A 27,308-nucleotide genomic window follows, 5' to 3' on the forward strand; every position below is an offset into this window, starting at 1 on the left:
CTAAAGGAGAAGGGCTGCCCCCTACAGCCAGAGAGATGGAGGTCGGGCACTAAGAAAACTTTCCCCTGGAGAGGGAGTGCCCTGGGACAGTCTCCCCTTTTCTGGCAGGGATTCTGCGGGCCTTGGGTAGGGGTGTGTGGCCCCGCTAAGGCTGGCTCAGACCTTATCTCCCGACACTCCATCTGCCCCAACCCGGTTTCCTGACCTGGGAGTGAGGCAGGGGAGCAGGCCCCTCCATCGGGAAGGACTCTCTTCAGGGCCGGGCGGCTCTTCCCCCATCACGATGAAGGGAATGCTCAGAGGTGGCAGTTGGTGGGGGGAAAGATCGACACATCCAGGCCCATTGTGCTCGGCACACCCTGGTGCTGCCCAGCAGCCCGTGGGCTCCAGGCCTTTCAGGTAAGAGCAGGACAGCCGCCGCTGCTCACCCAGCCACACACAGCACTGGGCACCCTTTGAGCACCCGAACCACACATACAAGGCTCGACACCCACGGACACACTTCATCCCTTTCGGACTCCACCTCCACCTTCACAGCCACCCGCACCGACCCACAACTCACACCTCGCTGACTCCATCCCACCACCTGGCAGACCCACAGCACCCACCCTGCACACACAAGTAGACGCCGCTCCACCCATCCACACCTAAACTCCACGGGACACCGCGTCCCTTCCCCGGCCGCCCGCAGCCACAACTCCGCACTCCACTTTCCACAAGCACACACGAAGCCTCCCACCCCCGGGTTGGCCTTCGCGGCCACACTTGGCGAAGACACCACTTGCACGCGCTCGGCTTCCTGGCCCCCTGCGCTGCCCCCGCTACGCTGTCCGTCCCGGGCACCAACTCGGCAGCCCTTGCGCCGTGCCCCGCCGCCTGCTCCGCGCGTCCCCTCCCTCCGCCTCGCCTCGCTAGCTCGCTCCCTCCCGATTTGGGAAGGCGGCCGCGGGGCGGGCGGGGGAGGGGCGGGGCGGGGGAGGGTGACATGTGAGCGGCGCGCGCCGGTGGCAGGTGGAAAGGCGAGCGGCATGGAGCGCGTAATAAGAGAGTTGGAGTCGGAAAGAGCAGCCCCAGTCGCCGGGGAAGCGGGCGGTCAGTGCGGGCTCCGGTGGCCCCCAGGCTCCGAGCGCCCGCCCGCGGCCCCGGCTCGGCCCCTAGCCCTCGCCGCCCTCGCCCGCCCCGGGCCGCCCTGCTGGTCCCGGGTGGGAGCCATGCGCCGCTGAGCACCCCGAGCGCGCCCCCGCCCCGGACAGTGCCCGGGCCCCGGCCCCCCCAGCCTGGCGCCGCCCATGGCCGAGGCCCCCCCGCGCCGCCTTGGCCTGGGCCCCCCGCCCGGGGACGCCCCCCGCGCCGAGCTGGTGGCGCTCACGGCGGTGCAGAGCGAACAGGGCGAGGCGGGCGGGGGCGGCACCCCGCGTCGCCTCGGCCTCCTGGGTAGCCCCCTGCCGCCGGGCGCGCCCCTCCCTGGGCCGGGCTCCCGCTCGGGCTCCGCCTGCGGCCAGCGCTCCTCCGCCGCGCACAAGCGCTACCGCCGCCTGCAGAACTGGGTCTACAACGTGCTGGAGCGGCCCCGCGGCTGGGCCTTCGTCTACCACGTCTTCATGTGAGTTCGCGACCCCGCGCCCCTCCGCGTGTCCCCCCACCCAACAACCTGGCCTTCCGGGGTACGGCCGCCCCGCGCTGGCTCCGCCTTCAGCCCCCCTGCCTTAAGACCGACCCTCATCTCTCTACCCCCAGGCCTGAGCCCTGTTTCTGATCCCCTCGCTGAGTCCGACCCTAAGCCCTGATCTCCCAGGCCTGACCCCTGCTTGACCTCGCTTCTGACCTCCCTGCACCGAAGCTGCTTATTTCCATCCTGACCGCCAACCTCTGCTCCTCTGTCCCAGGTACTCCCCAAGGCCAGCTGCCTGCCTCCAGTCGGCTCGGGGAAGTCTGGGACCCCTGGAGTGGGCGCCCTTTTCCTCTTCCCCACCCTTGCTTCCCCGTGTCCCAGACGCAGAGGACCCCTTGGCTTCCACACGCTTCTGTCACCTGCTCCCCAGCTCCGAGCTATGAAGGGCTCCCCTCGGGGATGCTCCTCTCCTCTTCTGTTCCCCTCCACCCCCCGCCAGTTGACTGTGGGTGTGTGGGGGTCCCCGTGGGCCACCTGGGCCCTGACACTCGCGTATACTGTGTCCGACTTTATCTGTGTCTTCTCTCAGTCTTCCCCTCCACCCTCAACTTCCCAGTGGCGGTAGCAGCCGTCCTGCCTGCCCTGCCCTGCCGGCTTGGCCCAGCTCGCCTGCCTTGCTGGCCGGCAGCACCATGCCTGGCTCTAAGCACCAGGGGAAAAAGAAAGAGGAGAGGGGTAGGTTTGGAAACACTGACGCTGCTGGGGCCCCATCCTCCCTCTCCTCAGGCTTCTACAACTTTCAAAAACACTGACCCCTCTTGGATGCAAAGAGTGAATTTTGGCAGCTCAGAGCTCAGTCTTGAGGGACCGCCTGGCCCAACTGGGAACATGAGAGGCCCCGCAGATATCAGTTGAAGGGCTGGGCCTGACACTGGGACGCTCAGAGGTGCCCGAGAGAGACCTCTGGTCCCTGGAAAATGTGTAGCTATTAATCCCTTTTTGCTGCTGCCAGAAAGAGCCCTTTGGTGCTGGGGTCTCCTGGGTGACCCACCTGCCTGCGCACCTGACTGTCCCACAGTCCTCCTGCCGGCCTGGCTGTCCCTCTGCCAGCCTGAGTTTCCACCTGCGTGCGAGTTGGCCGGTCTGCTCATCTCTTCACCTAACTGTCGGCAGTCCTTCTGCTTGCCTGTGTCCATCCGTCTGTGTGGACTGTGCAGGTATCTGGGTGCCTGTCTCTGCATCTGCCTATCCACCTGTCCACCTGACTGTCCACTCTACCTCTGCCTGTCTTTTCCACCTGTCTCTGGGTCTGTCCTCCAGCCTGTCCCTCGGGTGCCTGCTGGCCTACCTCTGCCCCATCTGAACTGGGCCCACAGAATTTCAGAGGTGAAGAGGAGGAAGATGGGGCACAGGGAGGGGCTGGGGAAGAGCACGGCATTAAATGGATGGGGGTGGCAGCCTTGACTGTGCAGAGACCTCAGCTGGGCTAGGCTGAGCAGAGAGTTGAAATTTCTCAGGACATGAGGTCAAACTGGTTCAGGGTCAAGGGTTAGGAGTAGCCCAGCCCATAGTGCCCAATGGGAGGCCTAGGATGAATATTTGTGGCTATAAAGAGGCCCTTTGGAGTGAAGAAGGCCCAGGGCTGGTGGAGTTGAGGGGAGATGTACTGCTCCTGAGGAGCAGCTGCAGGGCAGCCCCCTTGGGTGCCCAAGGAGGGTGAGACACCCCCCAGAGAACGACGGTGCCCTCCGTGGGCTCCTCTTGGAAAGTGACTTTTCCAAGGCATGACTGGGCCTGGGGAAGCCAATAGGGCTCTGAGGTGGGTCCTCATCCCCCAGGCTCAGCCTCAGCCTCCAAAAGGGTCAGTGGAGGTGAAGGACCCGCCTCCTGTCCCCTGGCCAGCCGCTGTCGTTGCCACCTTTGAAAGGACCGCTCCTTCCTCTCCAGGAGCTAAATCCACTGGCACCTTTGCCCCACATCCTGCCCTTTCTAGATGCCAGGAAATGCCCTCGCCAGGGCCGCACTTGTCCTGACCACTTGTCCCTGGGAGCCCAGGGCCAGGGCATGCCTTGGGAGCTCCGGGGGAGGAAGTGTGGCGTGAAAGCGCCCTGGTGTTTGGGGATCTGAGGGAATTGGTCACCCATCTTAGAGGTGAAAGAGGGTGGAGGTGTCGGGAGCCCCACCTCTTGTGTGCTCTGTGACCTTGGGTGGATCGCTGGGCCTCTCTGAGCTTTAGGTCTGTAGGTCGTCAAAGTGGATAGAAACCCCAACCTTGTGTCCTCTCTCTTGGATGAGGTAATGGAGTGGGAAAGAGCTTGGTAAGCTGCAGGGGCCGGAGTGTGAGAGATGGTTGTTATTATTGGGGTTGGGGGTGGGGCCCACACAGAAGGTCTCTCTTGTTTTTGAGGAGCTCCAGATGTGGGGTTTCTCAGTCACACTTCGGGGTCTTGCCAGGAAGTACTTCCTGCTGTTGGACTCAGTCCGCCCACTATACTTTTGGTCAAATCCTTTCTCCCCTTCCCAATCTCCCTCAGTGGCAGCCCAAGTGAGGGGAGTCCAGGGAGTGCTGTTAGCTAGGACCCCCTTCCCAGAGACGTACTGTGGCAGGAGGGGCCCCAGCAGAAGAGTCTGCAAGAGGGGCTCTGGGCAGGGCTTGGTGGCCCTGGCCTGTAATCCCAGCACTGTGGGAGGCTGAGGTGGGAGGATCACTTGAGCCCAGGAGTTCTAGACCAGCCTGGGCAACATGGTGAGACCCCAGACTCAACAAAATTTAAAAATCAGTTAGGAATGGTAGCGTATATCTCTAGTCATAGCTACTTGGGAGGCTGAGGTGGGAGGATTGCTTGAGCCCAGGAATTCTAGGCTATTGTGAACTGTAATTGCACCACTGCACTCCCGCCTTGAGTGACAGGATGAGACCCTGTCTAATTAAAAAAGAGAGAGAGAGAGAGAAGGGCTCAGGAAGGAGGGCGCTGGGGTGAGAGGAGCCCATTTGCCCAAGGGTACACTTCCTTCTCGTCTGCCAGCTGGGCCCTTCTGGGCCCCACATAGAACATATATCTTTCTGGCTCCTAGAGGTGGGAGATTGCGTGGAGCATAAGCCCAGATTCTGCCTGTCCTGTGGCAGCTGGGACCTCTGGGAAGAGCAGATTGCTGACTCCTGTCTTCTCCTGTTGGGATCCAGAATGAGGGGCCACTGGGCCCCTCTCTCTAGACCCTCAGTCTGGTCACCAAGCCCCAGCCCCCTCCTATGCCCCAGTCGCTGATTTAAGCCCTCAAGCTTTCACAGACCCTGCTCTCTGAATTTTAAGCAATACCACCTTAGGGCCCATCCTGCTTGCTGAGCCCTTGGGGTAATGCTTGCTCTCCCCTTGTTGCCCCTCTTGAAGGCAACTCCAGCTTCCCTTGAAGTCAGAAGGCTGAAGGGGGCTGAGCAAGACCCTATCTCCCTCCATCTTCTCCCAGCCACCATGAGCCACGTGCCTGCTGCTCCCAGCCCCCAGCGCCAGTAGACTTTATGTGAAGGTTTGCGGCTCTGTAAACATCCTCCTTCAGCCTTGTCCCTGGGGTCAGAAGCTGTGGGAATGGGGAGGGGAGGAGGTGGCGGCAGCTTCTGGGGCCCGCAGACTCCTAACCCCAGCGCCCCCTGACCTCCCATCCCAGCCATCTGAAAAAGAGCATCGCCTGGGTTGGAAATCATCCCAGCAAAGGGTCCCCAGAACCCTCAGGCATCCCTGATAGGTCAGTGGGTCCTCACATTTTGACAGCCCCATTTTACCTGTAAGAAAACTGAGGCTCTGGAGACCAAAGTCACGTGGGAAATGAGTAGCAGAAATACAGACCAGACACCGGGACTCCTGCTTCCCGTCCGGACTGTTCTCTCCTAGTGGCCCCTGGGCTTGGCTCTTGGAGTCTGAACTGAAATCTCTGGTCATGTGTGTGGAGACCAGCTATGCACAGGGTACCTCGCTGAGCTCTGTCTAAACCGGTCTCATTGTGTCCTTCTACAGCCTTGTGAGATGGGCACTGTTATCCTCCTCTTTGACAGATGGGGAAACTGGGACTCAGCAGAGGCCACCCAGTTCATGTAGAAGAGCCTCAGGCTGGAGCAGGGGCTGACTGGGAGCCATTGCTCTTGGCACCACAGCCTCAGCCACCTGCACCCCAAGCCCGGGCTCCTCAAGAGCAGCACTCCTGTGTCATCTGTCCGTCCATCCCCAGCACCCCACATGCAATCAGCAGGGGGTGGGCAGTGATGGCCTTTTGTGGAATTGAGTGGAAACTGCCAGCCTCTCCCAGTGCAGCCACGTTTTAGTTGTAGATCCATGTCACTGCTGCGTGCCTATCTGTGTGTCTCGCACATGCACTCACTGCAACACCAACAGGCATGCACGACACACACGCAGCGTCCATCCAACAAAGGGAGTTCTGGTTTACAGCTGCCTCTACTTCCCTGACTTCACCGACACTCACCTTAGACACACACCCAGGTCTGTGGCTCCAGCCCAGACCCCTAGGACAGAACGAAGCTTGCTCCTGTCTTTGAGTTTTTGCCTTCACCTATACACAACTGCAAGGCTCTCCTTGCGGGTCTCTGTGTATTTGTGTAGCCACCTTGGAGGCAGCCTCAGCACCCTGGAGGAGTGGGTGGCTGGCTTTCTAGAACTTCACTGGCCTTTGCTCCTCCTGGAGGGCCCTTGGAGGTCCTTCCATCTGACCTTGTGGTGTACTGCTGGGTACACCAAGACACAGAAAGGGGCAGCTCCTCATCCAAGGTCACACCTACTGAGTCAGTGCCAGGAACCCAAGCTTTTTGTTTCTCAGATCAGGACTTTAGATAACAATTTGCCTAACCCCAGCCAATAGGGGAGATGGATGCTCTAAGAACTTTGTCTTGTGATTGGGAAAGTCTTTGAGTGTGACCCAAATTTTTTGTGCTGCTGTTTTTCAGCCCCAGTCCTTTTGCTTGGTCTTTGTAAGAAGCTGGGGAGACCATCCTGTTGTTACACTGCCTTCCTCCTCCCTCTTGCATCCCTCCCACACTCTTTTGCCTCCTTCTTCTGGAGTTCTTTGGTGTCACTGGAGCAGGTTTGAGCTCTCACTGTCTGCCCACCCCACCCCAACTCCATAGTACATTCATTCTTCCATTGAAGACGGCCTGCTGGATGCCTCACTTCAATCCCTATTGCTGCTGAAGCCCTTATCCTTGGGATACTGGGGCCAGGAGTGTTTCAAGAGGTGATTATTCTTGGGTTGATGGCAGCACTTTGAGTGGATGATTAATTTCGGGCTCTCTGAGCCAGTTAAAGGAGCTGGAACTGCCTGGGAGCAGGGAAAGAGGAAGGCTGAGGCCCTGCCCCTGCCCACAAAGAAGGCTGCTGGGGAACTTACCGGACTCCCTCCTACCTCCCTAGCACCAATTTGGGTCTTCTTCGAGCTCCCCCGGCAGGGAATTCTGCGAGTCTCCCCTAGGGGCAGCTCCTAGTGTGGGAGTTGAGAGGCTGGGGGTGGGAAATAGCAGGGACTTGTGGCTCAAGCCTGTAATCCCAGCACTTTGGGAGGCCAAGGTGGGTGGATCACGAGGTTAAGAGATCGAGACCATCCTGGCCAACATGGTGAAACCCCGTCTCTACTGAAAATACAAAAATTAGCTGGGCGTGGTGGCATGCGCCTGTAGTCCCAGCTACTCAGGCGGTTGAGGCAGGAGAATTGCTTGAACCCGGGAGGCGGAGATTGCAGTGAGCTGAAATTGTGCCACTGTACTCCAGCCTGGCAACAGAGTGAGACTCTGTCTCAAAAAACAAAAAAAACCCCAAAAAACAAGGGACTTTTCATTTCTCCAGAAGCTGCCCTGCAGGGAGCGGAGAGCATGGGCTTCAAGGCTGACAGATCTGTGTTCCTTCCTGGTTCTAGCCTTAGCAGTCATGTGTCCTTGGGCAAGTTACCTAACCTCTCTGGGCTTCAGTTTTCTCAACTGAAAAATGGGAATAATCCTAATACCTCCCTCTAGGATTGTCAGGACTGGATGAGATAAGGCGCCGGACACTACTGGGCACTGTTAGCCATGATCATTACTGTTATTATTATGCTGTCATCACTGTCCTCATTCTCCTCCTCAGGGGAAAGGAGTGGCAGGTGTGCTGGGCTCAGCACGGTGAGTGTGTCTGGGTGTGCTCTGGAGAGAGTAGGAGCTGTGTCTGCCTGTGTCCATGGAAGCTGAGGCTGTGTCTTTTCAGCCTCGAGTGGGCCCTGCCCATTGGAGTGTCTGACTTACATTCTCTTCATGTAACCCTCACAGCCATCATATCAGGTCGGTGCTGTCTTCCTCGTGTGACAGTTGAGCAAAGTGAGGCTGGATCAGGGGACATCACCCAGCTGAGGAATGGACCCCAGCCTGGCTGTCTAGAATGCTCATTGGTTTGTTTTTTCCTTCATCTGACAAATAGTTACCTAGCATCACCTCCATACCAGGACTAGGGAGCCAGAGGGAGCCAGACCATGCCCATTGTCTGCCTAACAGGGTAGGGGATTGGGGGGCACCGTGAGGAGGTTGCAGAGTCTGCCAGGACCACTAGGCTGCCTCTTCTCCCAGGGAGATGTTTGGAGAGAGGTCTGGTCTGTGTGCAGCTGTGAGTGTGTCTGTGAGTTATGGGGAGGATGGCGTATGCCAGAGGCCATTGTGTGTCTGAGTTTGGGCCTCTTGGTCCAACCCTGCCAGCTGGCCTGGCCCCAGGGAGATAAAAGTAGAGCCATGACGCCCAGAGAGACAGCCAGGGACTCCCAGGAGAGGAGGACACTCTCCCACTCTCACCTAAGCAAGTCATTGCGGGAAATGAGGGCAGGGAATCAATCCCAAGGGAAATTGAGAGATCTCAGTCCCAAGCTTACTGGGAAGGTGCCCACCCCCACTCCACCCCAGTTCCTGAGCCTCGGTATCTTCTTCTGCAAAATGGGCCTACAGGAAAGTGGACCTCTCAGGGCTGCCTGGCACACAGTCATGCCGGGTGAATGAGAGAAACTGCTGTCTCAGGACCTTGAACTTCATAGGGTGGCGGGTAGGGAGCTCTCTTCCAGCGTGGGCAGGGTGCCACTTCACAGGGCACTCAGGAGGCTGCCTGCCCCCTGTGGAGGCTCTGAGGGGCTGGAGAGAGGGTGCAGAGCAGACCTCAGGGGCTATACAGAGCCCCCAGGACTCCAGGCTCCTGGGCAACCTTGTCCCTGGGGCAGGAGCTGCGTGCCCTAGGGGTTGGCACAGGGGAGGGGTGAGGAACAGGAGGGCAGCCAGCCCCAGGCAGCAGACTAATTGGGCTGGGAATCCATGGGCAGTGCCTGAGGGAGGGAGACAAAAGGAGCTTAACGATTCCCTCCCTCCTCACCCCCCACCTCCAGAGATTTGGGGAACAGTGGGTGGAGCGGGGTCTCTAGCCTAAGGCTGCAGGGAAAATCTTAAGGCACACTCTCCTGAGACTCCTTGGACACCCAGGCAGGGAAGGTGGGACTGGAGGGAAGCTGACTGGAGATAAATGGAGCATGGTTCCCATTGAAGCAGAAGAGATGGAGGTCAGACAGAAGAGATGGAGGTCAGACTGCCCAAGAATCAGGAGGTGAATGAGATTCCCTGGGGTATTGTACCAAAAACTTGGAGACCCCTGTCCAGCGGGGCTGGACAATATTTACTCGAATTGTCCCTATCAAGCAAGGAGTGGCTCCCTACTCCCGAAGTGCAAGCGATGGAGGGGGCCTGTTCCCTCTGAGCCCGACTTTGGCGGGGGGTGGGGGGAGGGTAGGGATCGCATCGGGTACCCACTGGCTTTTGGGCAGGGGTGGGAGGGTCACAGGCCGCTTCTCCTTCTCTGCCACTTCTCTCTGGGAGCCTTAGGCCTGTCCAGGTTGCTGTCTTTGGCTTTATTTTTTGCTGGGCTTGGCTGTCGCCTGGGAGGGGAGGGGGCAGGGAGAAAACGAGGGAAAGCAGGAACAGCTTTGTCAGCACAATCTCAGGCGCCTTCACTTCTGCCCATCCTGGCCTGGCTGCCACTCTCTACTGGAGGGACCAGTCCCTGAGCACAGTAGGGATTCAGACCCCCCCAGGGAACTTCCTCCCTTAGAGGCAGGACCAGCAGGTCGGTAATAGGCCTTTATTCCCAGCCCCCCGTCCTCTTTCCATGTATCCCTGCTATACAGAACCTCAGAGCTGGAGCAGATCCATGGGCTTCATTTCACAGATGGGGAAACTGAGGCTAGAGGGGACCTGGTGGCTCAAGGACGCAGCCCACATGCGGGCTTTTTCCACCTTCCCTCCTTACACTGGAGTAACATGGGAGAAGTGCTGCCTCCCCGCTGCCCGTTCTGAGTGAATTCATTCACTCATGTCATTTGCCAGCCTCTGGGGATTGGTGGCAGTCTGGCAGGAGAGACAGGGAATGGGGAGAGGACAGTGTGGCCCATGGCCCGGCAGAGGGAGGGAGGTGCACCTGGGGATGCACAGAGGCTGGGTGGGGTATCAGTCCCTGCCCTCCATACTCTGTATCCTAAAAAATAAATACATAAATTTGCCCTATTTTACAGACATGGGGATTAAGGCATAAAGAAGTTAACAACTTGCCCAAAGTCAACAGAGCTGACAGGTGGTAGAGGCAGGATTCGAACCCAGCATGTGCCTCTCTGGGACGCATGCATTTAGCCAGTCTACCATGCTGCCCTCTCAAGGGGCCCCAGTGGGGCCTTTTTTTTTTTTTTTTTTTTTTTTAGGCAGAGTCTCATTCTCACCCAAGGTGGACAGTATGATCACTGTCTCAACCTCCTGGGCTCAAGTGATTCTTCCATCTCACCCTCCCAAGTTGCACTCCAAGTCACCCAGCTAGTTTTTAAATTTGTTTTCTGGAGACAGGGTCTTGCTATGTTGTCCAGGCTGATCTCCAACTCCTGGCTCAAGCCATCCTCTGGCGATCCTCTTGCCTCGGGAGCCACCACGGCCACCTGCTGGGTCCTTCTTCTTGAATGCACCCCCCTTGGCTTTCCTCAAACCAGCCTCTCTGGCTCTTTCTTCTTGGTTCTATCAGCAGCTCTGCCTCCTGTTTCTGCCCCTTGAATGCTGGGGCTTTGTCTCAAGTCCTCTTCTCTGTACATAGTTTCAGGGGATGGTCTCACTCACTCCTACGACATCAGGGGCCACCCCTATGACGACAACCTCCACCCTGCGCTTCCTGCCTGCTGACACCTCTCCTCCTTATCCCCTGCGCATCTCAAACTCAGCATCTGCCTACAAACCTGCCCTCCTTCCTCAGTCCACCCGACAGTGACTCCCCTACCCCCAGTGACCAAGTCAGAAATGCCCTCCACACAAGCATCCTTTGCTCCTCACCTGAGAAATGACTTACAGTGTCCCAAAGAATTGCGCTGTTCAGTGCTCCTGTACTTTTCCTTCTACCTTCCGCTCCCTCCCCTCTCCCGCCTACTGCATCATCAGGCTAACTCCTATTCATCCTTCCAGTCCCAATTTGAGCACCACCTCTTCTTGAGAGTCCGCCCTTCACCCCCAGGCTCAACTGAGGGCTCTTCAGTGCCTCCAGAGCTCTGCTCACCCAGCCCTGTGTGTTCTTTGCTTTTCTGCATGGGACTGTGAGAACTGGGTGGGTGGGGACTGAGCAGAGTTCTTGGCATGTGGTCAGCAATGGGTGAATGTTTGCTGAGTGAAGGATGAAGGTGCCATTGAGGCCAAGTAGTAAGGATGAGAAGGGTTTTGCCAACTAGAGAGAAGTGGAGAAAAGACCCTTCAGTCCTCTGTGTGGAGCACTGAGCTGGGGGTACTCATGATTTTTATCCCAAGTGAGCTCCAGGTAGTGGGAACAGTGGAGCAAAGGCCTTGAGATGGGACTCACTTCTCCTCACCCCTTTGCCCTGAGACCTGCAGAGTACAGAGCCTTGATTGACAGGCTGTGGAGGTGGGCCTTACCCTGCAGGCAATGGGGAGCCAGATGAGGTGACAGGCCAGAGTAGGGCCACTGGATGGAAGCCAGGGCTTGACTCTTTCTGAGTAAGTGCTCTGCAGACGTGAGGTCATCTGGTCCTTTCAGGACCTGCTGCAGGCATTATTATTGTTCCCATTTTGCAGACAAGAAACTGAGGCTCAGAGAAGAGAAATACCACATACTAAGTTGCACAGCTTGACTGTGGTTGAGTCAGGACTCAAACCCATGTCGGCGTCAGGGCCAAGTCCCAGCTCTACATGGTTCTCAGCCTCACCAGCTGACCCAAGGCAGTTTTCAGTGGCCTAAGGCAAAACCAAGGAGAATAAGGATGGGGTGGCGACTCTTTCATAAAGTTAAATTTATTCCATTTAAAGGACTGTCTTTTAGTATGAGATGATGCCCTTTCTTTTATGAAATGATGGGCTGGGGAAAAAAATGTCCTTACTTGGCAAAATAAAGAGTTGACAACCTTATGCAGTCCCCAAAGTGTTTTTGGAAATTTTACCGGTGGGGTGGTTCGTGAAATCCGAGTCTGGACGCCAACAAACCCGGCTCCTCCCACTGAGCTGTGGAGCCAGAAGAGAGGGGAGTCTGCTGGGGACGGAGGGATGGGGGTAGAGGAGCCTCAGGTCCCACACTTTGCAGTGAGAACCCTCCCAGGGCTCTTTTCTAAGACTGGGTTGGGTGGGTGGGCGGTTGGGAGACAGATCAGCCAGAATCAAGGGCTCACCGCTCAGTTAAAGGGGCACTGGACCAGGAGGTGGCAAACTGGGGCTCAGCTCCTGCCTCTGCTTACTGGAGGCTTTGAGATGCCAGGCAGGTGACCCAACCTCTCTGAGGCACCAGCTTCCTTATACATAGAAGGACAATTGCCATCTCTCCCTGCTCACCTCACGGGGCTGTCTCCTATGGCAAGTGCTTGGTAAACTGCAAAGTGCTGTGAAGTACAGGGGGCTTGTGGTGGTTTTATTTATTTATTCTTCTTTTGAGTTAGAGTCTTACTGTTTCGCCCAGGCTGGAGGGCAGTGCTGTGATTATGGTTCACTGCAGCCTTGAACTCCTGGGTTCAAGCAGTCTCCCTGCCTCAGCCTTTCATGTAGCTGAGACTACAGGTGCATGTCATGGCACTAGGCTAATTTTTAAATTTTTTATAGAGGGGGGGATCTTGCTATAGTGCCCAGGCTGGTCTCAAAGTCCTGTGCTCAAGCAATTTTCCCACCTTGGCCTCCCAAAGTGCTGAGATTACAGGCGTGAGCCACCATGCCTGGCCCTGGTTTTACTATTCTTTTCTTGCCATCACAAGTTCCCACTTCTCTAGGGTCCTGGGCCCCTCGTCTCACTTTCACTTTTCACTTGCGCTGCTTTGAGCCCTGAGGAAGAGACATATGGGGGAAGGTGGACAGGTGGAATGCCACAGGCCCTTAAAAGCAGAGTGGCCACACAAGGAATTTCTTTCCTCAGCCTCCCCTGGAGGGCAGCTCAGAGATGCCCAAGCTGGAGGCCTGGGGAAGGAACTCTAGGAAAAGAATGCACAAAGCTGGCCCAGGCTAGAGTTCTAAGCACCGACTCTGACACTGAGTAATAAGATTCATAGTCTAATCTCTACCAGGTATTGTGCTAAATATGTTTTACACACTGCTTCATTTAATCCTTCCAAGAGCCCTATGAGGTAGGTCCTATCATTATCCCCATTGTATGGAAGATGACACTGAAGCTTAAAGGTGAAACACTGCCCTTGTCACACAGCCAGAAGTGGTGAGTGCCCAAGAGGATGGGAGTTTTCTGAGCCCAGCTCAGACAACTGAGTGCCTGGAGAGGCCGAGTGTGCAACGATTCTGTGACAGGAGAGGGTGGAAACGTTTGCAGGACTGTGGTGGGGGGCCGAGGGGGTAATCAGTGCACATCAGGGATACCGGGTTGGGGTGGGAAGTCAAGAGACACGTTCCTGCTGGCTAGCTTCTAGTAGTCACCTCCCTCTCTGAGTCCCAGCCTCCCTCTCTGCTCTGGCTCTCAATAAATAATAACAAAGATAATAATAGCAGAACGTTCCTGAGGGCTTATTGTGGGCCAGATGCTGCTCCGAGAGCTTGCCCCTCCTCCTGTCACATTTTCCTCTCAATAACACTATGAGGTAGGTACTGTTGTTACGCCTACTTTTCAGATGAGGAGGTTGAGGCACAAAGAGATTAAGTGACTTGCCTGGGTACACGTAGCAGGGCCAGGATTATAACCCCAAGAGTCTAGCTCCAGAGGCTGTGATCTCACCCACTTAACTCACCTGGACTGTGTCTGCCTGGTAATATAAGAACCAGTTGAGCCTTAAAGTTCAAGGTCCTGCGCTCGGCATGGTAGCTCACGCCTGTAATCCCAGCACTTTGGGAGGCCAAGGCAGGCTGATGACCTGAGGTCAGGAGGTCGAGACCAGCCTGGCCAACATAGCGAAACCCTATCTTTACTAAAAATACAAAAAAATTATGCAGGCATGGTGGAGTGAGCCTATAGTCCCAGCTACTCGGGAGGCTGAGGCACAAGAATCACTTGAACCCAGGAGATGGAGGTTGCAGTGAGCTGAGATCACCCCATTATACTCCAGCCTGGATAACAGAGTGAGACTCTGTCTCAATAAATAAATAAATAAAGTTCAAGGTCCTGCTCCCACCCCGATTCTACTCTGGGGACTCATTCCTTCCCTCTCGCCCTTTCATTTGAGAAAACTTCCCTTCTAAATGAAGTTCAGCTGCTTATGCCACTCCCTCTGGGCCAGGCCCTATGCCAGACTCTGGGGACAGAGCAGTGAATCAGACCTTCCCCTGCTCCCTGAGGGAGATGGGCTAAGAAGCTGGCAGTTACCAGGCAGGGCGATAAGTGCCACTGTTCAGTCAGGACAGAGTCCTGTGGGAGCCCAGCATAGGAGGCCAAGATCAGCCCGAAACTGGGCATGGCTGGGAAGGCTTCCCAGAGGAAGAGGCTTGAGATCCGGAGGATGCGTAGAAGTAGGAGTCGGCCAGCTAAAAGAAGCAAGGAACAGTGTTTCAGACAGAGAGAATAGCACAGGCAGAGACCCAGAAGTGAGGCTGAACAGGGCATTTCAAAGAACAGCAAGAAGTCAGAAGAGCGGGATCCTAGAGGAGGCAAGAGGTATCTGGAGAAGAGGCTGGGATGTGACAGGGCCAGGCCTGGCAGGGAGGACGCAGGCTGGGGAGCTGCAGCTCCCTGAGAGGGTGATGGGAAGGAAATGATGTCGGGAGTAACAGCAGATTCATGTTTTAGAAACTCCTTTCTGGGACTGGCAAGGTGGATGCTGGAGGGGTAACACACTGACAAGGAGCCCTGGGGATGCCATCAGCTTGTACTCACTTTCCTTTACCTTCCCTCCAGGGCCCAGCCCCCAGAGTGCCTCCTCCAGAGCTGTCCACCAACTCCACCCAGGGCCTGGCCCAACCTGACCGAGAGCCCTAGAACTTTGCCTGTAGGGAAAGTTCAGCTGCTTATGCAAACTCTGGCCTGGGGGGAGGTGTGTGTGGCTGAGCTGGGAGCTGGAGGGGTGTGTGAGGGGTATGGCCTTAGATGCAGAGAGAGAAAGTGCAGGCAGTGAGGCTGTCTGGAAAGGGAGTCTGGGGATTTGGGCTTGGGGGTCATGGGGGTGCCTAGAATAGTGACCTTAAAATGGCTCCAAGAGGGTACACTGGTATTTGACCCAGATAACGAAGGGACACCCTGGAGAAGGGGCAGAGTCCTGGCAGCTCAGCCAGCCCCAGCTCTTTTTCTTGAAGCTCAAGAGAGTATGGAAATCACTGGTCTCACCCAGCCCCCTCATTCTTCTGAGAGGGAAACAGGCTCAGAACAGGGCAGGGACAGACTCAGGTCAGCAGTAGAGCCCAGCCCAGAACCAGGCTCAGTCCAAGCATCTTAGTGTCTCCAATAATGATACCTAACAGTGAAAACCTTTCTGCAGAGCTTCACGGGGGCTGGCCTGGGCTTAGGCACCCTCTGGGTGGTCTTGGGCTGATGTTTTTTGCATCTCGAGCCTTAGCCTCAGGATCCAAAATATTACCTGTACTGGGAAGGAGGTCCCTTCTCCCAGTGACGTCCACAAAGCCCTTTCAGGCATGCTGCACCCACTGTGGGCTTTAATTATTGTTTGTTCAATGAATCCCACTGAATTCATGTAACAATCTTGGAGGAAGATATTATTATGCTGTTTTATGCTGTGGGTCAGAAAGGAGAACTGACTTGCCCAAGGTTATTCAGCTGAGAAGTGGCTGACTCAGGGCGGGACCCCAGGGGTCCAGGTGCCTGTCTAGGACCCCTGATGGACACAGCCCCATTTTTGAGCCTGTGCTCTCAGTGAAAATCAGTTGGTGTCTCAACAAGGCCCATGGTCAGCTGGGCAGGGTGTGTGTATGTATGTGGAAGCTGGGCTGGGCTGCTGGCTAGAACTCAAGCCACACCAACCTCTATGCCCCTGTGTTTGGACCTGGCTGCAGCTGCTGCCCCGTGGGGGAAGGGGACCTTACCACTTGCCCTCCTGCATCAACGTTTTTTTCTCCTAGGCCTGGCTGCCTGGGCAAAGGAGCTGGCTGTGGCGTGACTATGTGGGCACCTGCCAGCCCCTCCCTGGTTGGGGTCTGGTCATCTAATGCCCTTCACATGATAGGCATGGGGTGGGCACTGGGCTGGGGAGAGGGATTTGCACTCTCCTAATCCGAGGGCTGCAGCCCTCCCTCTGTCTTGGCCAGGGCCGTGGGAGAAGTTTGTCCTTGCCCCATGCCCAGCAGCCCTAGCTCAGATCCCTGGCACACACCCAGTTCCTCTGCTTGGGGCCTTCCCCTGTCCTGACCCTGCTCCTCACCCTCCTACTCTGTGAGCAGAATTAGGAGCTAGGGGGCAACACTGGGACATTCCGGACTGATGGAGGTGCAGTGCTACGCAGCCTGTGGGACTGAAGGATGAGGGCGATGTCAGGGAGGTTTAGGGCTCATGTTGGGAGAGAGTTGGGGGAAGATAATTGGGGTGCAGAGCAGGATTGTTTGGGGCCCATCCTGGGCCACCCCTTCCTGGAAAAATTTGGCTACAAGTCAGGGAGGCAAATGTGTGGGCTATGCCCCCCTTCTGGCTAGGCAGTAAACACTGCCGTCGCCTGGGAGACGAGAAAACATCTTGGTCCCCCCACGGTTGTTTATACTAGGACTCCCTTTCCTTCTCTGGCCTGGTCTGGCCTCTCTACTCATGAGCTGGGCGACCTGAGTTGAGGGTCCAGCCCCCTGTCATTGCAGGAGGCCCCAGCAGCAGGCCCGCTGGCCCCCACCAGGGACTGAGCACTCACCACCTCCTGGTGGCCTGTCCCATTGGAGGCCCTAGGTCTTACTGATCAGAAGCATGCTCCCAGGCCTTGGCCTCCATGAGAGAGACCTGGGATTGAGTCCTGGATTTGCTCCAACCCTCTGCCTGAATACAGTCACTGGCCTCCCGGTAACCCCAGCTTCCCATGTTCAGTAGCAGGTAGGATCTAGATTTGAGTTTTTCAGACTGTTTTAAGCCATAGATCTGGTTCTTTGAATGACACCTGACACAGAAGCACAGCATATAAGACAGATCAAAGCAGGGTTGCTCTGGGTGGACTCATGGGTTGGGACCCACTCAGCCTATAGGCCCTGGCATACCAACCCAGAGCCTGTACATGATCCTCCTTGTTCTAGAACACATTCCAGGTAACCCTGGAATTCCCTGGCCAACTACTTATGCCTACTTCCGGGTCTGCATGGACCCTTCTCCAGTTCACCATCCCAGGGGCTGTCAGAATACACCTAAGCTCAAGGGCAGCTGTTTGCAGTGGGCATGGCAAGAGCCTGGAAGAGCAGGCTGAGGCACCCCCAGGAGTGTACCCAAGGCCCCTCCTGGGGAGGGATGGGCCCAGTGTGGGAAGAGAATCTGAGGATCCGAGGGTAGCAGGGGCTGGCTCTCCCTTCTCTGCCACATTCCAGCATGGGATTCCAAGGAGTCCAAGAACTAAAATTCAAACCTGTCCTTCCAGATCATTATGAAGGTATATGTGTCAGGAAGGATAAACATATTTTATTTAACAACTTGTTAACTTGATTGAAACTTTTAGATATTTAGACTTATGGTATGTGGGTCTCCATTTGTACTCTCTCCCCAGTCCCACCAGAGTTAGGGATGAGCTTGCATCAATCCTCCTTCCACCCACCCACCCACCCACCTACCTCTGCAGCAACCCAAGACAGCCTTACTGAGAACTCTCAGGCTTCACAGGACAGTGTGAAAGTCCCACTTACTGGAGCTCAAGGTCTTTCTGTTCACTCCCCAGATACTGTCTGAGCATCAACTGGGGCCAGCCTGGGGGATGTGGAGGAGCCAGACTGGCTTTGCTCTAGAGGGATGGATCTCAGTGAGGAGTAAGTGGGTAGGGACACTCTCACTGTTGTAGAATATAGCAACAAAGGGCTCCTGAGAGAGCCCACAGGGCCCTGGGATCCTAACCAGGAGCTAGAGGAGCTCTTCTATTCAAAGCAGATCATGGATTGATGGAGTGGAAGAAGCAGCCAAAGGAGGAGAGACAGCACAAAAGCCACCAAGGTGGAAATGTACGGGGAGTGGGGAAGTCCAGTGTGGCTGGGGCCTAGGATGTGTGTACGGCCTCAAACGCTGATCTAAGGAGCTTGGATTTTTCTATTTAACAGTAAGAAGCTGTTGTAGGATTGTAAATGGGGTAGGGGCTGAGGAGGAGGCACTCAGACTGCAAGGTGAGTGGACTGGAGTTGGGGATGGGGGCTGGAACTGTGGTGGTCAGTGAAGAGGCTGGCTGCAGGGAAGGGGAATGGGGGTGAGTCCTGGGCTGGCCAGGAGTGGGACTTGGGGGGCTAGGAAGAAAGAGGTGATCTTAACTCTGCTTTCTGGGACCACATTTCCTGTCTCCTCCTCCTTTGTTCTGTCTCAGTTTCTGTCTTCTTCTGCTATTCCACTGCCCGAGGTCTCCAGACTGGAAGGAGGGGCGCTCACCCTAACACCCCTCCCCAAAGTAGGCCACTTCACACAAGGGGCCAGGCAACAGGTTACAGTTGTATAAGAGGGAGGTTCCCAGCTGGCCGGACCACTCATTCCTTCATTTATTCATTCACTCACTCAACATTTATTGAGAACCACAATGCACCAGGCCCTGCACTAGGTTTTGGAGAGAAAGTAGGAAGGAGATCAAGTACCTGCATTCATGAAGCTTACATTAATGGGGGGGGGGGCGCGGGGCGGGAGGACCAGGAACTGTATCTATCCCCAGTGTCTACCATCTGGCACTCTGTGCCTGGGCCGGATGTCTGGGAACAGGGACTCTCCCCATTACCTACCAATTTGTTCCAGCAGCACTCATCTCTCTGGACAATGAGAGAGGGTAAGGGGTCCCATGCCCAGGATGCTGGCCCCAGGGAGCACCTGTCTCTGTAAAAAAAAGCCTGGGCCTCGAGGTCAGGACCTGGGCTCAGGCCTAGTTCTTCCCACTCACTCCTGACTTTAAGACCTTTATAAGGACCCAACTTTGATTCTTTAACTGTCTGGTGGGGTTAGGGGAGGTCCTGAGGAGGCGAGGGGACCAGAATACTGGACTTCAGCTCCAGTATTCTCCCTTGATGGACAACTCCTTCAGCTATGATGGGAGGGGAGAAGGGGACTTGGGACTCAATATTATCATTATCCACAAAAGATAGTAATAGTTTCTACCTATTGAGTAATTTATTCCTCGCTATCTGTACAGTCGGCGTGTCGTCTCTCCCCATTTTCCAGATGAGGAAACTGAGTCTCAGTAAGGTGAAATGAGGTCACACGTGAAACTACCTGACTCCAAGAGCCCTTTAGGATGGTGCTGAGGGTGCTGCCTGGCACCTGCCCCACTTGGGCACTCAGCCTCGAGAGTGGAAACCCAGCCCTAGCGCTCCCCCCATGTCCCCTCGGGGGCTGGCACCACCCCGAGCCTGGGCACTGGGTCCTGCGACCCTGGCCAGAACGGTACCAGGGGCCAGATCAGATCAGGACTCAGCTCAGGGGCCTGGGTTCCTCTGGGTCCTGGGGCGAGCAGGCCCCGCACCTGGCGTCGGTGGGTGGGCGAGACCCAGGCGGCGGTGGAATTGAGTCCCCCGTCTCCGCCCCCGGCCTCGGGGACGCGGCGGCACCTTCACACTTTCCGCTTGGCCCGCTGCTCGCCTTTCAGGCCGCCGCGTTTTCAATTGTTAATTTGGAAACGGAAAAAGTAGCCGGCCGGGCGGGGGAGGCCGCGGGGAGGTAACCGGAGCCGCAGCGCCGCCCCCGCCCCTACCGCCCTCGGGGTCTGGCGTCGGCAAAGCCCCGCCCCTCCGAGGGCCGCAGAGCCCCGCCCACCGCAACCCGCCCCTTCCCGTAAGCCCCGCCCTCGCCGAGGCGGGCCGGGGGCACCCGGGAATGCGGAGCAGTGGCGCCCTTGCTGAGGAGGAAGGGCCCGGGCGGGGAGAAGGGGGCCGAGGGCTGTGCTGGGGCAGGAGTCCTACCCGCAGGAACCCGTACCTCTCCGGAGAAGCCGCGCCCGGTGTCAGCCTCCCGTGTCCCAAGGTGAACCCAAGCCTTTCTGCAATCCCTCTGCGGGTTCATCGGGGAGACCACTGCCTCCAGACTGCCAGACTAGGGATCACTCGTCCCATTAGAAAGACGAAGAAACTGAGCCCCGGAGAGGGACAGTTAACTTGCTCAAGGTCACACAGCCAAGGCAGAATAGAGCTGAATTTAAGCGCATTCTTTTGACTGCGACACATTTAGGGACTGTCTGCCTCACTTAGAAGAGGAGGGGGCATCAGGACCAGAGATACAGTGTGTCTCCTTCCCCAGATCTCCAGCACCGTTTCGGTGGTTAATAAGTTACTGGAAGTTCTGTTTGGTCCTCCCTGACTCCTCGTTGCTATCATTATTCAACTGTGGGAGAATTTTGGAGGTAGAAGGAGGTTCCTCTAAACTTTCCATGTAAATGAAATGTAAAAGACCCTCTTCTGGAGACTCCCAGAACGTGGAAGTCCCCGAGGACTGGCAGCTTCAGGAGCCGTCCACAGCCTCACTTCCCATTAGGGAAGCTGGAATTGCCAGTCCCAGATGGATCAGCAAAAAATAGGGCCCTCAGAGACTCCCACCTAATCCCTTCCTCCCACTGAGGAATAAACTGAGACTCAGACACAGTTTCTCAAGTCTTCAGTTGACTGGTGGCGGAGTCAGGAGAGAGAACCCACTGACCCAGCTTTCTAGGTCTCTCCATGCCCTGCGCTTCTCCCTCTGCTGCCCCCAATCCTGACACCCCTCTCAGAGCCACCACACAGGATCCTGCCTCGATCAGCTGGGCCCGCAGGCTGGGCAGCCTTTCCCTTCACAGGCAGAGGACACTAAGAAGAGTATCTGCATATGTCCTCCCAACTTCCAGCTAAAGACCCTCCCAACCACCCTTCCACCTTAGCTGTGGAACAGGCCCAGAGAAGCTGTGCTCCTGGCCTCGAGTCACACAGAAAGCCTTTTCCAGCCTGCAGGGCCCATTGGATTCAGCCTGGCTGGTCCTGGATTTGGGGTTCCCACTGGGAGCCTGGCTCTCAGGGTAGCTGCAACCAGATGCCCCAGGTGTGGTGGTGAGTTTGCATGCTGCTTTGCTTATTAGTAACTGAGGCATTGAAACCCCTCTTCCTCATTGTGACCCCAAACCACTGACTGGGTGGGATCCTCAATGGCTGAGTTTGTAGAACTCCAGGCTGGGCTGTCTTGGCACCTGAGCTCCCCAGGGGACTCTGCCCTCCTGTTCCACCCTGTGCACTCTTGGTGCTCTCTCTGCCCTGGAAGTACTGAGAACCCAGTGGCAGGGACAAACTCTTTCCCCTGTTTTGGCCTCTTCCCTCCCTCTGTCTCCCCCGAATAGTGGAATAGTACACAGCTTCTGCTGACTCAGACAGAAGGCTCCTTAGAGGTGACCCTGACCTATGCCAAGTTCAGGTAGCTGGGAAAACTGGGCAGTCCTTGAACCCAGTGTCATAAGGTCACATGCAACAGGAAGGGCAGGGGCAGGTCCCATCCTGGCCCCAGGATGAGGGAATTTTTGAGGCAGGAGTGAGGGGCAGGTGCCTGAGTCCTTCTACAGAAAGGGGAAATCCAAAGGACATTGCCTTAGGAATCAGGAAATCTGGGTGCCAGGCCGAACTCTGTGTTTGATCTACTGTATGATCACAGGTAAGCCAGGCCCCTCTCTAGGACTCAGTTTCCCCATCTATAAATCACAGGGTTGGTTGATCTCTAAAGGACCTTTCAGTGCCCATATAGCCAGTATCTGGTCACATCTTGCCACCTCCACTTCCCCTCATACAAGTCACTGTCATTGGCTAGGAGTGGTGACTCATACCTATAATCCCAGCACTTTGAGAGATGGAGGCAAGAGACTTGCTTGAGCCCAGAAGTTCGAGGCCAGCCTGGGCAACATAGGGAGATCCTGTCTCTACAAAAAATAAATACAGGCAGGGTGCGGTGGCTAATGCCTGTAATCCCAACACTTTGGGAGGCCGAGGTGGGCGGATTGCCTGAGGTGAGGAGTTCAAGACCAGCCTGGCTGACATGGTGAAACCCTGTCTCTACTAAAAATACAAAAAAATTAGCCAGGCGTTGTGGCATGCATCTGTAATCCCAGCTACTCTGGAGGCTGAGGCAGAAGAACCGCTTAAACCCAGGAGGCAGAGGTTGCAGTGAGCTGAGATTGCACTACTGCACTCCAGCCTGGATGAGAAAGTGAGACTCTGTCTTCAAATAAATAAATAAATAAATATTAGCCGGGCATGCTGGCACCCATCTGTGGCCTCAGCTACTCAGGGGGCTGAGGCTGGAGGATTGCTTGAGCCCAGGAGGTTGAGGCTGCAGTGAGCCATGACTGCACCACTGCGCTCCAGCCTGGCCAACGAAGTGAGACCCTGTCTCAAAAAAAAAAAAAAAAAAAGTCTCACAGGGTGAAGTGGCACATGGCTATAGTCCCAGTTACTCAGGAGGCTGAGATGGAAGCATCATTTGAGCCACACAGGAGTGTGGCTCCCAGGAGTTCTGGGCTGTGGTGAGCTATGCCAATCAGGTGCCCTGTGTCGGCACTCACCTCCAAGTTTGGTATCAATATGGCAACCTCCTGGGAGCAGGGGACCACCAGGTTGCCAAGGGAGAGGTGAACTGACCCAGGTCAGCAACAGAGCAGGTCAAAACTCCCGTGCTGATCAGTAGTGTGATCACACCTGTGAATAGCCATTGCACTCCAAAAATAAAAATAAACCAAACCAAAAAAAAAAAAAAAGTCACTGGCATCTCTTTCCAGGATTACACTTTCCAGCTCACGATGGGGCAAACGTCATTGCTCCCTCCTCCTGCTCCCCACTTTAGTCTGTTCACTCAGCAGCCTATGAGATCTTTTTAAACATAAGGCAGATTGAGCTACTCCCTGCTCAAAACTCCCCATCTCACTTGGAGTAAAAGCCAAGATCCTCACCATAGCCAGTAGATGGTCCACTTCCCACCTCCCCTGCCTCTCTGCCCTCTCCTGCTACTCACTCCACTCTGGGACCACTCCTTTCCTAGTGGTTCTGGAACACAGCAGGCACCCTTCTGGCTCAGGTGTGTTGCGTTTGCTTTTCCCTCTGCTCAGAACTCTTCTCCCAGCTGTCTGCATGGCTCATTCCCTCCTTGATCTTTGCTCAAATGTCACTTCCTCGAAGTTGCTTTTCCTGACCACCTTCTGTAAAATAGTCCCCCCACTCCATACCTTTTCCCCTTTTCTCACTTTTTCTCCATCATCATCCAACAACTTGAACTTTTATTTTTTTTTTGAGATGGAATCTCGTTCTGTCACCCAGTCTGGAGTACAGTGGTGCCATCTTAGCTCACTGCAACCTCTGCCTCCTGGGTTCAGTGATTCTTGTGCCTCAGCCTCCAGAATAACTGGGATTACAGGTGCTCACCACTATGCCCAGCCAATTTTTGTTTTTTTTTTTTTTTTTAGTAGACAGGGTTTTGCCATGTTGGCCAGGCTGGTGTCAAACTCCTGACCTCAAGTGACCCCCCCCCCGCCTTGGCGTCCCAAAGTGTTGGAATTACAGGAGTGAGTCACTGCACCCAGCCCAACTCGAACCTTTATTTGGTTATTATCTATTTCCCACCCTGGAATGTAACGTCCATGAAGCAGGGACATTGTTTTTGTGCCTGGTCAGCACCCAGTGAACAGTGACTGAATGAATGAACGAATGAATGAATGAATGAATGAGTCCTCCGTGGCTCTGAGCTGTGTGGCTCCCAGGAGTTGCTGCCTGCCCTGATTCTCTCATAATCCCCGCTGCTGTGGGGAGGGTTCAGGTGTGGAGACAGGAAGGGCCATACAGGCACACGGGAGGGGGTGGTACCAGTGAGAGGCTGACCCTTCTCTCAAGATCCATTCCAGGTCAGGCATAGGGCATTTTGGGTACAAAGGGCAGGACTCACCCAGAGACAGCCCTCAGTTCATAGGAGGCAGGTACTCACACAGAGCTTCTCACATGTTGAGGTACACTTCCCAATGGAGATGGGCATAGAGGTGGGATGGGGGTTAAGGGAGCATGAGGTGGGGGCTCCAACCTAACCCACACATGCTCAGGTACAGCATAAGTAAAGGTGAGGAGGGGGAAGGAGCTCTGTTTGCCACTGTCCGGGGCAGAGCTATGATAATGCAGTGCCAGGTGCCAGCTGGTGAAGAGCAAGCTGGCTTGGTGGGTGGGGCTTTCCTTACAATCATGCTAAGAAGTTTGGGCCCGGGCCCGCAGTCGGTGGATTTCACACTTTTTAAAAAGCATCAAAGAAAGCTTTGTTACACGAAATTTTACGCCAAAGCCACTGTAGAAAATTGAGCCACCCGAATCTGCACAGAGCTGCTCAGTGGAACCAAGGGAAGGTTTCCACTAGACATCTTGCATGAGTTTCTCAAATCCCGGCTGCCTAGATTCCACCCCATCGTTACTCTTCCTTTTAATGGCATCCTGTTTGGGAGGGCCCATGTCTCCCTGTTTGAGAAGTCAGCACTGTCTGGCCAGTCCCAACAGATGGATGGCCCCTGTGTCCTCTTTGTTCCACTCTGGCTCTTGCCAACATACCACTCAGCCCAGTGACCTGGTGCAGCAGGTAGGCTGGCTGGCATGGCAGAAGGAAGCAGACAGAACAAGTCAAAAGGTTTGAGGCTGGTCCAGGTGGGAGAGGAGGAAGCTATTCCTCATCAAATACCTTGTCTAGAAGACACCACCTTTCATTTCCCATGGGACAGAGACCATTTAAGCTGACTCAATAAAAACTGGCTTCCACACTGTCACACTTGGAATTAAGAAAAAGAAAAATTGACATCTGGAGATGGAGGACAGATATGGTAAGGAAAGAGAAGAATCCCATAGAGGCTTCAAGGCAGAACACATTTTGGATTCATGGGATAGAGAGTAGGGGGACGAGGTTCCAGCATAGTGCAGTCTCAGGGCCCATCTCTCTGCCCTATTCCAACTTTCCTCTGTGGTTCTTAGTTCCATTCCTGAGAAAGACAGTCCGATTGGTTCCACCCAACCTATGGATGGAACCAACCCTTCTTGGGTTGGTCTCCAGCTCTCCACGAATCAGCGGCAGCCAGGAGAGCCACGTGGAGCCAATCACAAGATTGTCACGCATTGCTCTGCAGTCTGGGCACCACAAAGGGGCCAGCTGAGAGGGCTGGGGGGCACTGGAATCCAGTCTGTGCCTAGGGGTGGGGCAGCCCAGAGGAAGGGATGCCTGTTCTAATGCGTTCATCTAGAGGAAGTCGAGTGTTCATAACTTGTCAGTTTAACGGGAGTGGCTTTTTTCTAATCCATCCTCCAAGAAGGGGCATTTTTTTCATAGTTTGTTCTATGTGCCGGCTGCTGCTGTCCCTCCAGGGACAGGCTTAGAGAAACTGAGCTGAGGGCCAACTCTCTCCCTTCTACCCCACTGCTGAAAAGTCACAAGGCAGAAGAGACTTTGCCCGTTACTGAGTAGTCCTCCACCTACATGTTGCAGACAGGGAAACGGAGGCTCCATCAGGACCCTATCCCAAGCTCTAAGCCCTAGAGCAAGCCTCTGGCCCAGAGAAGCAGTGGCAGCAGTGGCTGCGGCCCTGGTGTAGGGCCCTGAGTCACGTGCTCTTGCTCCCTTTGCCATATTTAGAATCACTGGATCAGGGGAAACTTCTCCTCCCAACCCCTGAGGATTCTTGGAAAGAGCCTCACTCTGAGGCCTGGCTTACTGCCCCTCCCCTTATTCCACTGCAGGAGAAAGTAAGTGCCTGCTCTCCCTAGAGGACTCTGGGGCCCTCCAGGCTGCACTGCACCCCCTTGTCAGGAAGTGCCCATCAAATCTAGCTGAAGTCCCTTCTTCAGTATCAGCTCTGGTTTGGGGTTGAAAGAGCCCCTTTCTTCTGGAAGGTGGTGGCGGCTGTAGCTTCCGCTCTCTGGGGACCTTGACTGAATGAGAACAGACTGGCCTTGGGGTGCCCCAGCTGAGGGAAGACAGAGCCCTGCCTTTGGGCCCTGGTCTGGAGAGCAAGGAAAGAGTCGCACACTCCCCAGGCCAGATGCACGAATCATCACGTGAGCTTGGGAGTTGGAGACCAGTCTGGGAAAATAGCCTCGTCTCTATTGAAAATCAAAAATTAGTCAGGTGTAGTGGTGTGCACCTGTAGTCCCAGCTACTCAGGAGGCTGAGGCAGGCAGATCTCTTGAGCCTGGGAGAATGATGCTGCAGTGAGCTATGACTGCACCACTGCATTCCAACATGGGCAACAGAGCAAGCCCCTGTCTCGAAAGAAAAGAAATCAGGGAGCCTGCTGGTGGGCAACAGAGCAAGCCCCTGTCTAGAAAGAAAAGAAATCAGGGAGCCTGCTGGTGGCTGGGCAGTCCCCAGATGCTGATGGGGCTCAGTCTGGGAGGGACGCTGGAGTGGGAGGGAAGGAAGGAAGGAAGCTCTGGAGGAAGGAGGGGGCAAGGTCTGGATCATCATTTACCTTGGCCTTGGTGGGTAGTTGGGGGTGGGGAGGGGTCCTCTTCTCACACAGGCTGCTTCCTACTGGATAATCAAGACTTAAAAACAAACAGCAACAAAAAAACTAAATAAAACCCTAAAATGCAGTGCTGAGCGCCTGCGATGTTCCAGGTCTGTAGAACCATCCTCGCTGTTGAGGATAATGGTCTTGTGCTCCCGTGGGACCCCTCTCCAGGCCTGGTTTTTCTCCCACCTTCCTCTCCCAAGCTCCATACCTCCTCCATCTCTTCAGATCCCCACCCCACCCTCCTGCCCACTTCTGAAAGTTGGGCCTTGCCTCTTCTTCCCAGAGCAGCCCCCAGTGAGCAGGGACTGTCAGCCTCCTCCCTTCCTGCAGCCTCCTCCCACCTACATGCCTGCCTGTCCCAGTGGATGCTGGAGGGGTCCTTCCTACTCATCACCAGCTCCTCCCTGGCTCTGGAGCCCAGCCTCCCAGTCCTTAGGAACTTCATTTCACTGATCACTCCCTCTGTCTTCCCGCATCTTCAACTCCATCTTCTTGATCTCCTGGCTCCTTCCACTCTGGCTCTCTCATCTTAAAGGAAAAAAAAAAAAAAAAAAAAAGATTCCCTGTGCCCTGCCACCTTCTCCAGCTATGATCTCTGATCTCTTCTTTGCAGTCAAACATCTTC

General features: G+C 55.5%; 1 protein-coding gene across 8 annotated transcripts in view; it reads left to right on the top strand.

Moving 5' to 3' along the window:
• The first annotated feature begins 982 nt into the window (after positions 1 to 982).
• Positions 983 to 27,308, top strand: part of KCNQ4 (potassium voltage-gated channel subfamily Q member 4) — a 58,291-nt gene continuing 31,965 nt past the window's right edge. For 6 of the 8 annotated variants that reach the window (XM_035251016.3, XM_035251021.3, XM_078331387.1 and 3 more), the window contains exon 1: positions 1,148 to 1,603. In XM_035251016.3, the coding sequence (XP_035106907.1) occupies positions 1,290 to 1,603 (314 nt within the window). In that variant the 5' untranslated portion in view covers positions 1,148 to 1,289. Of the gene's footprint in view, positions 1,604 to 1,752; positions 1,887 to 27,308 lie in introns of those variants that run through there. The other 2 variants (XM_035251018.3, XM_035251022.3) reach the window with 2 other exon arrangements.

This window comes from Callithrix jacchus, chromosome 7 (assembly GCF_049354715.1).
Source record: "Callithrix jacchus isolate 240 chromosome 7, calJac240_pri, whole genome shotgun sequence".
Classification (NCBI taxonomy): Eukaryota; Metazoa; Chordata; class Mammalia; order Primates; family Cebidae; genus Callithrix; species Callithrix jacchus.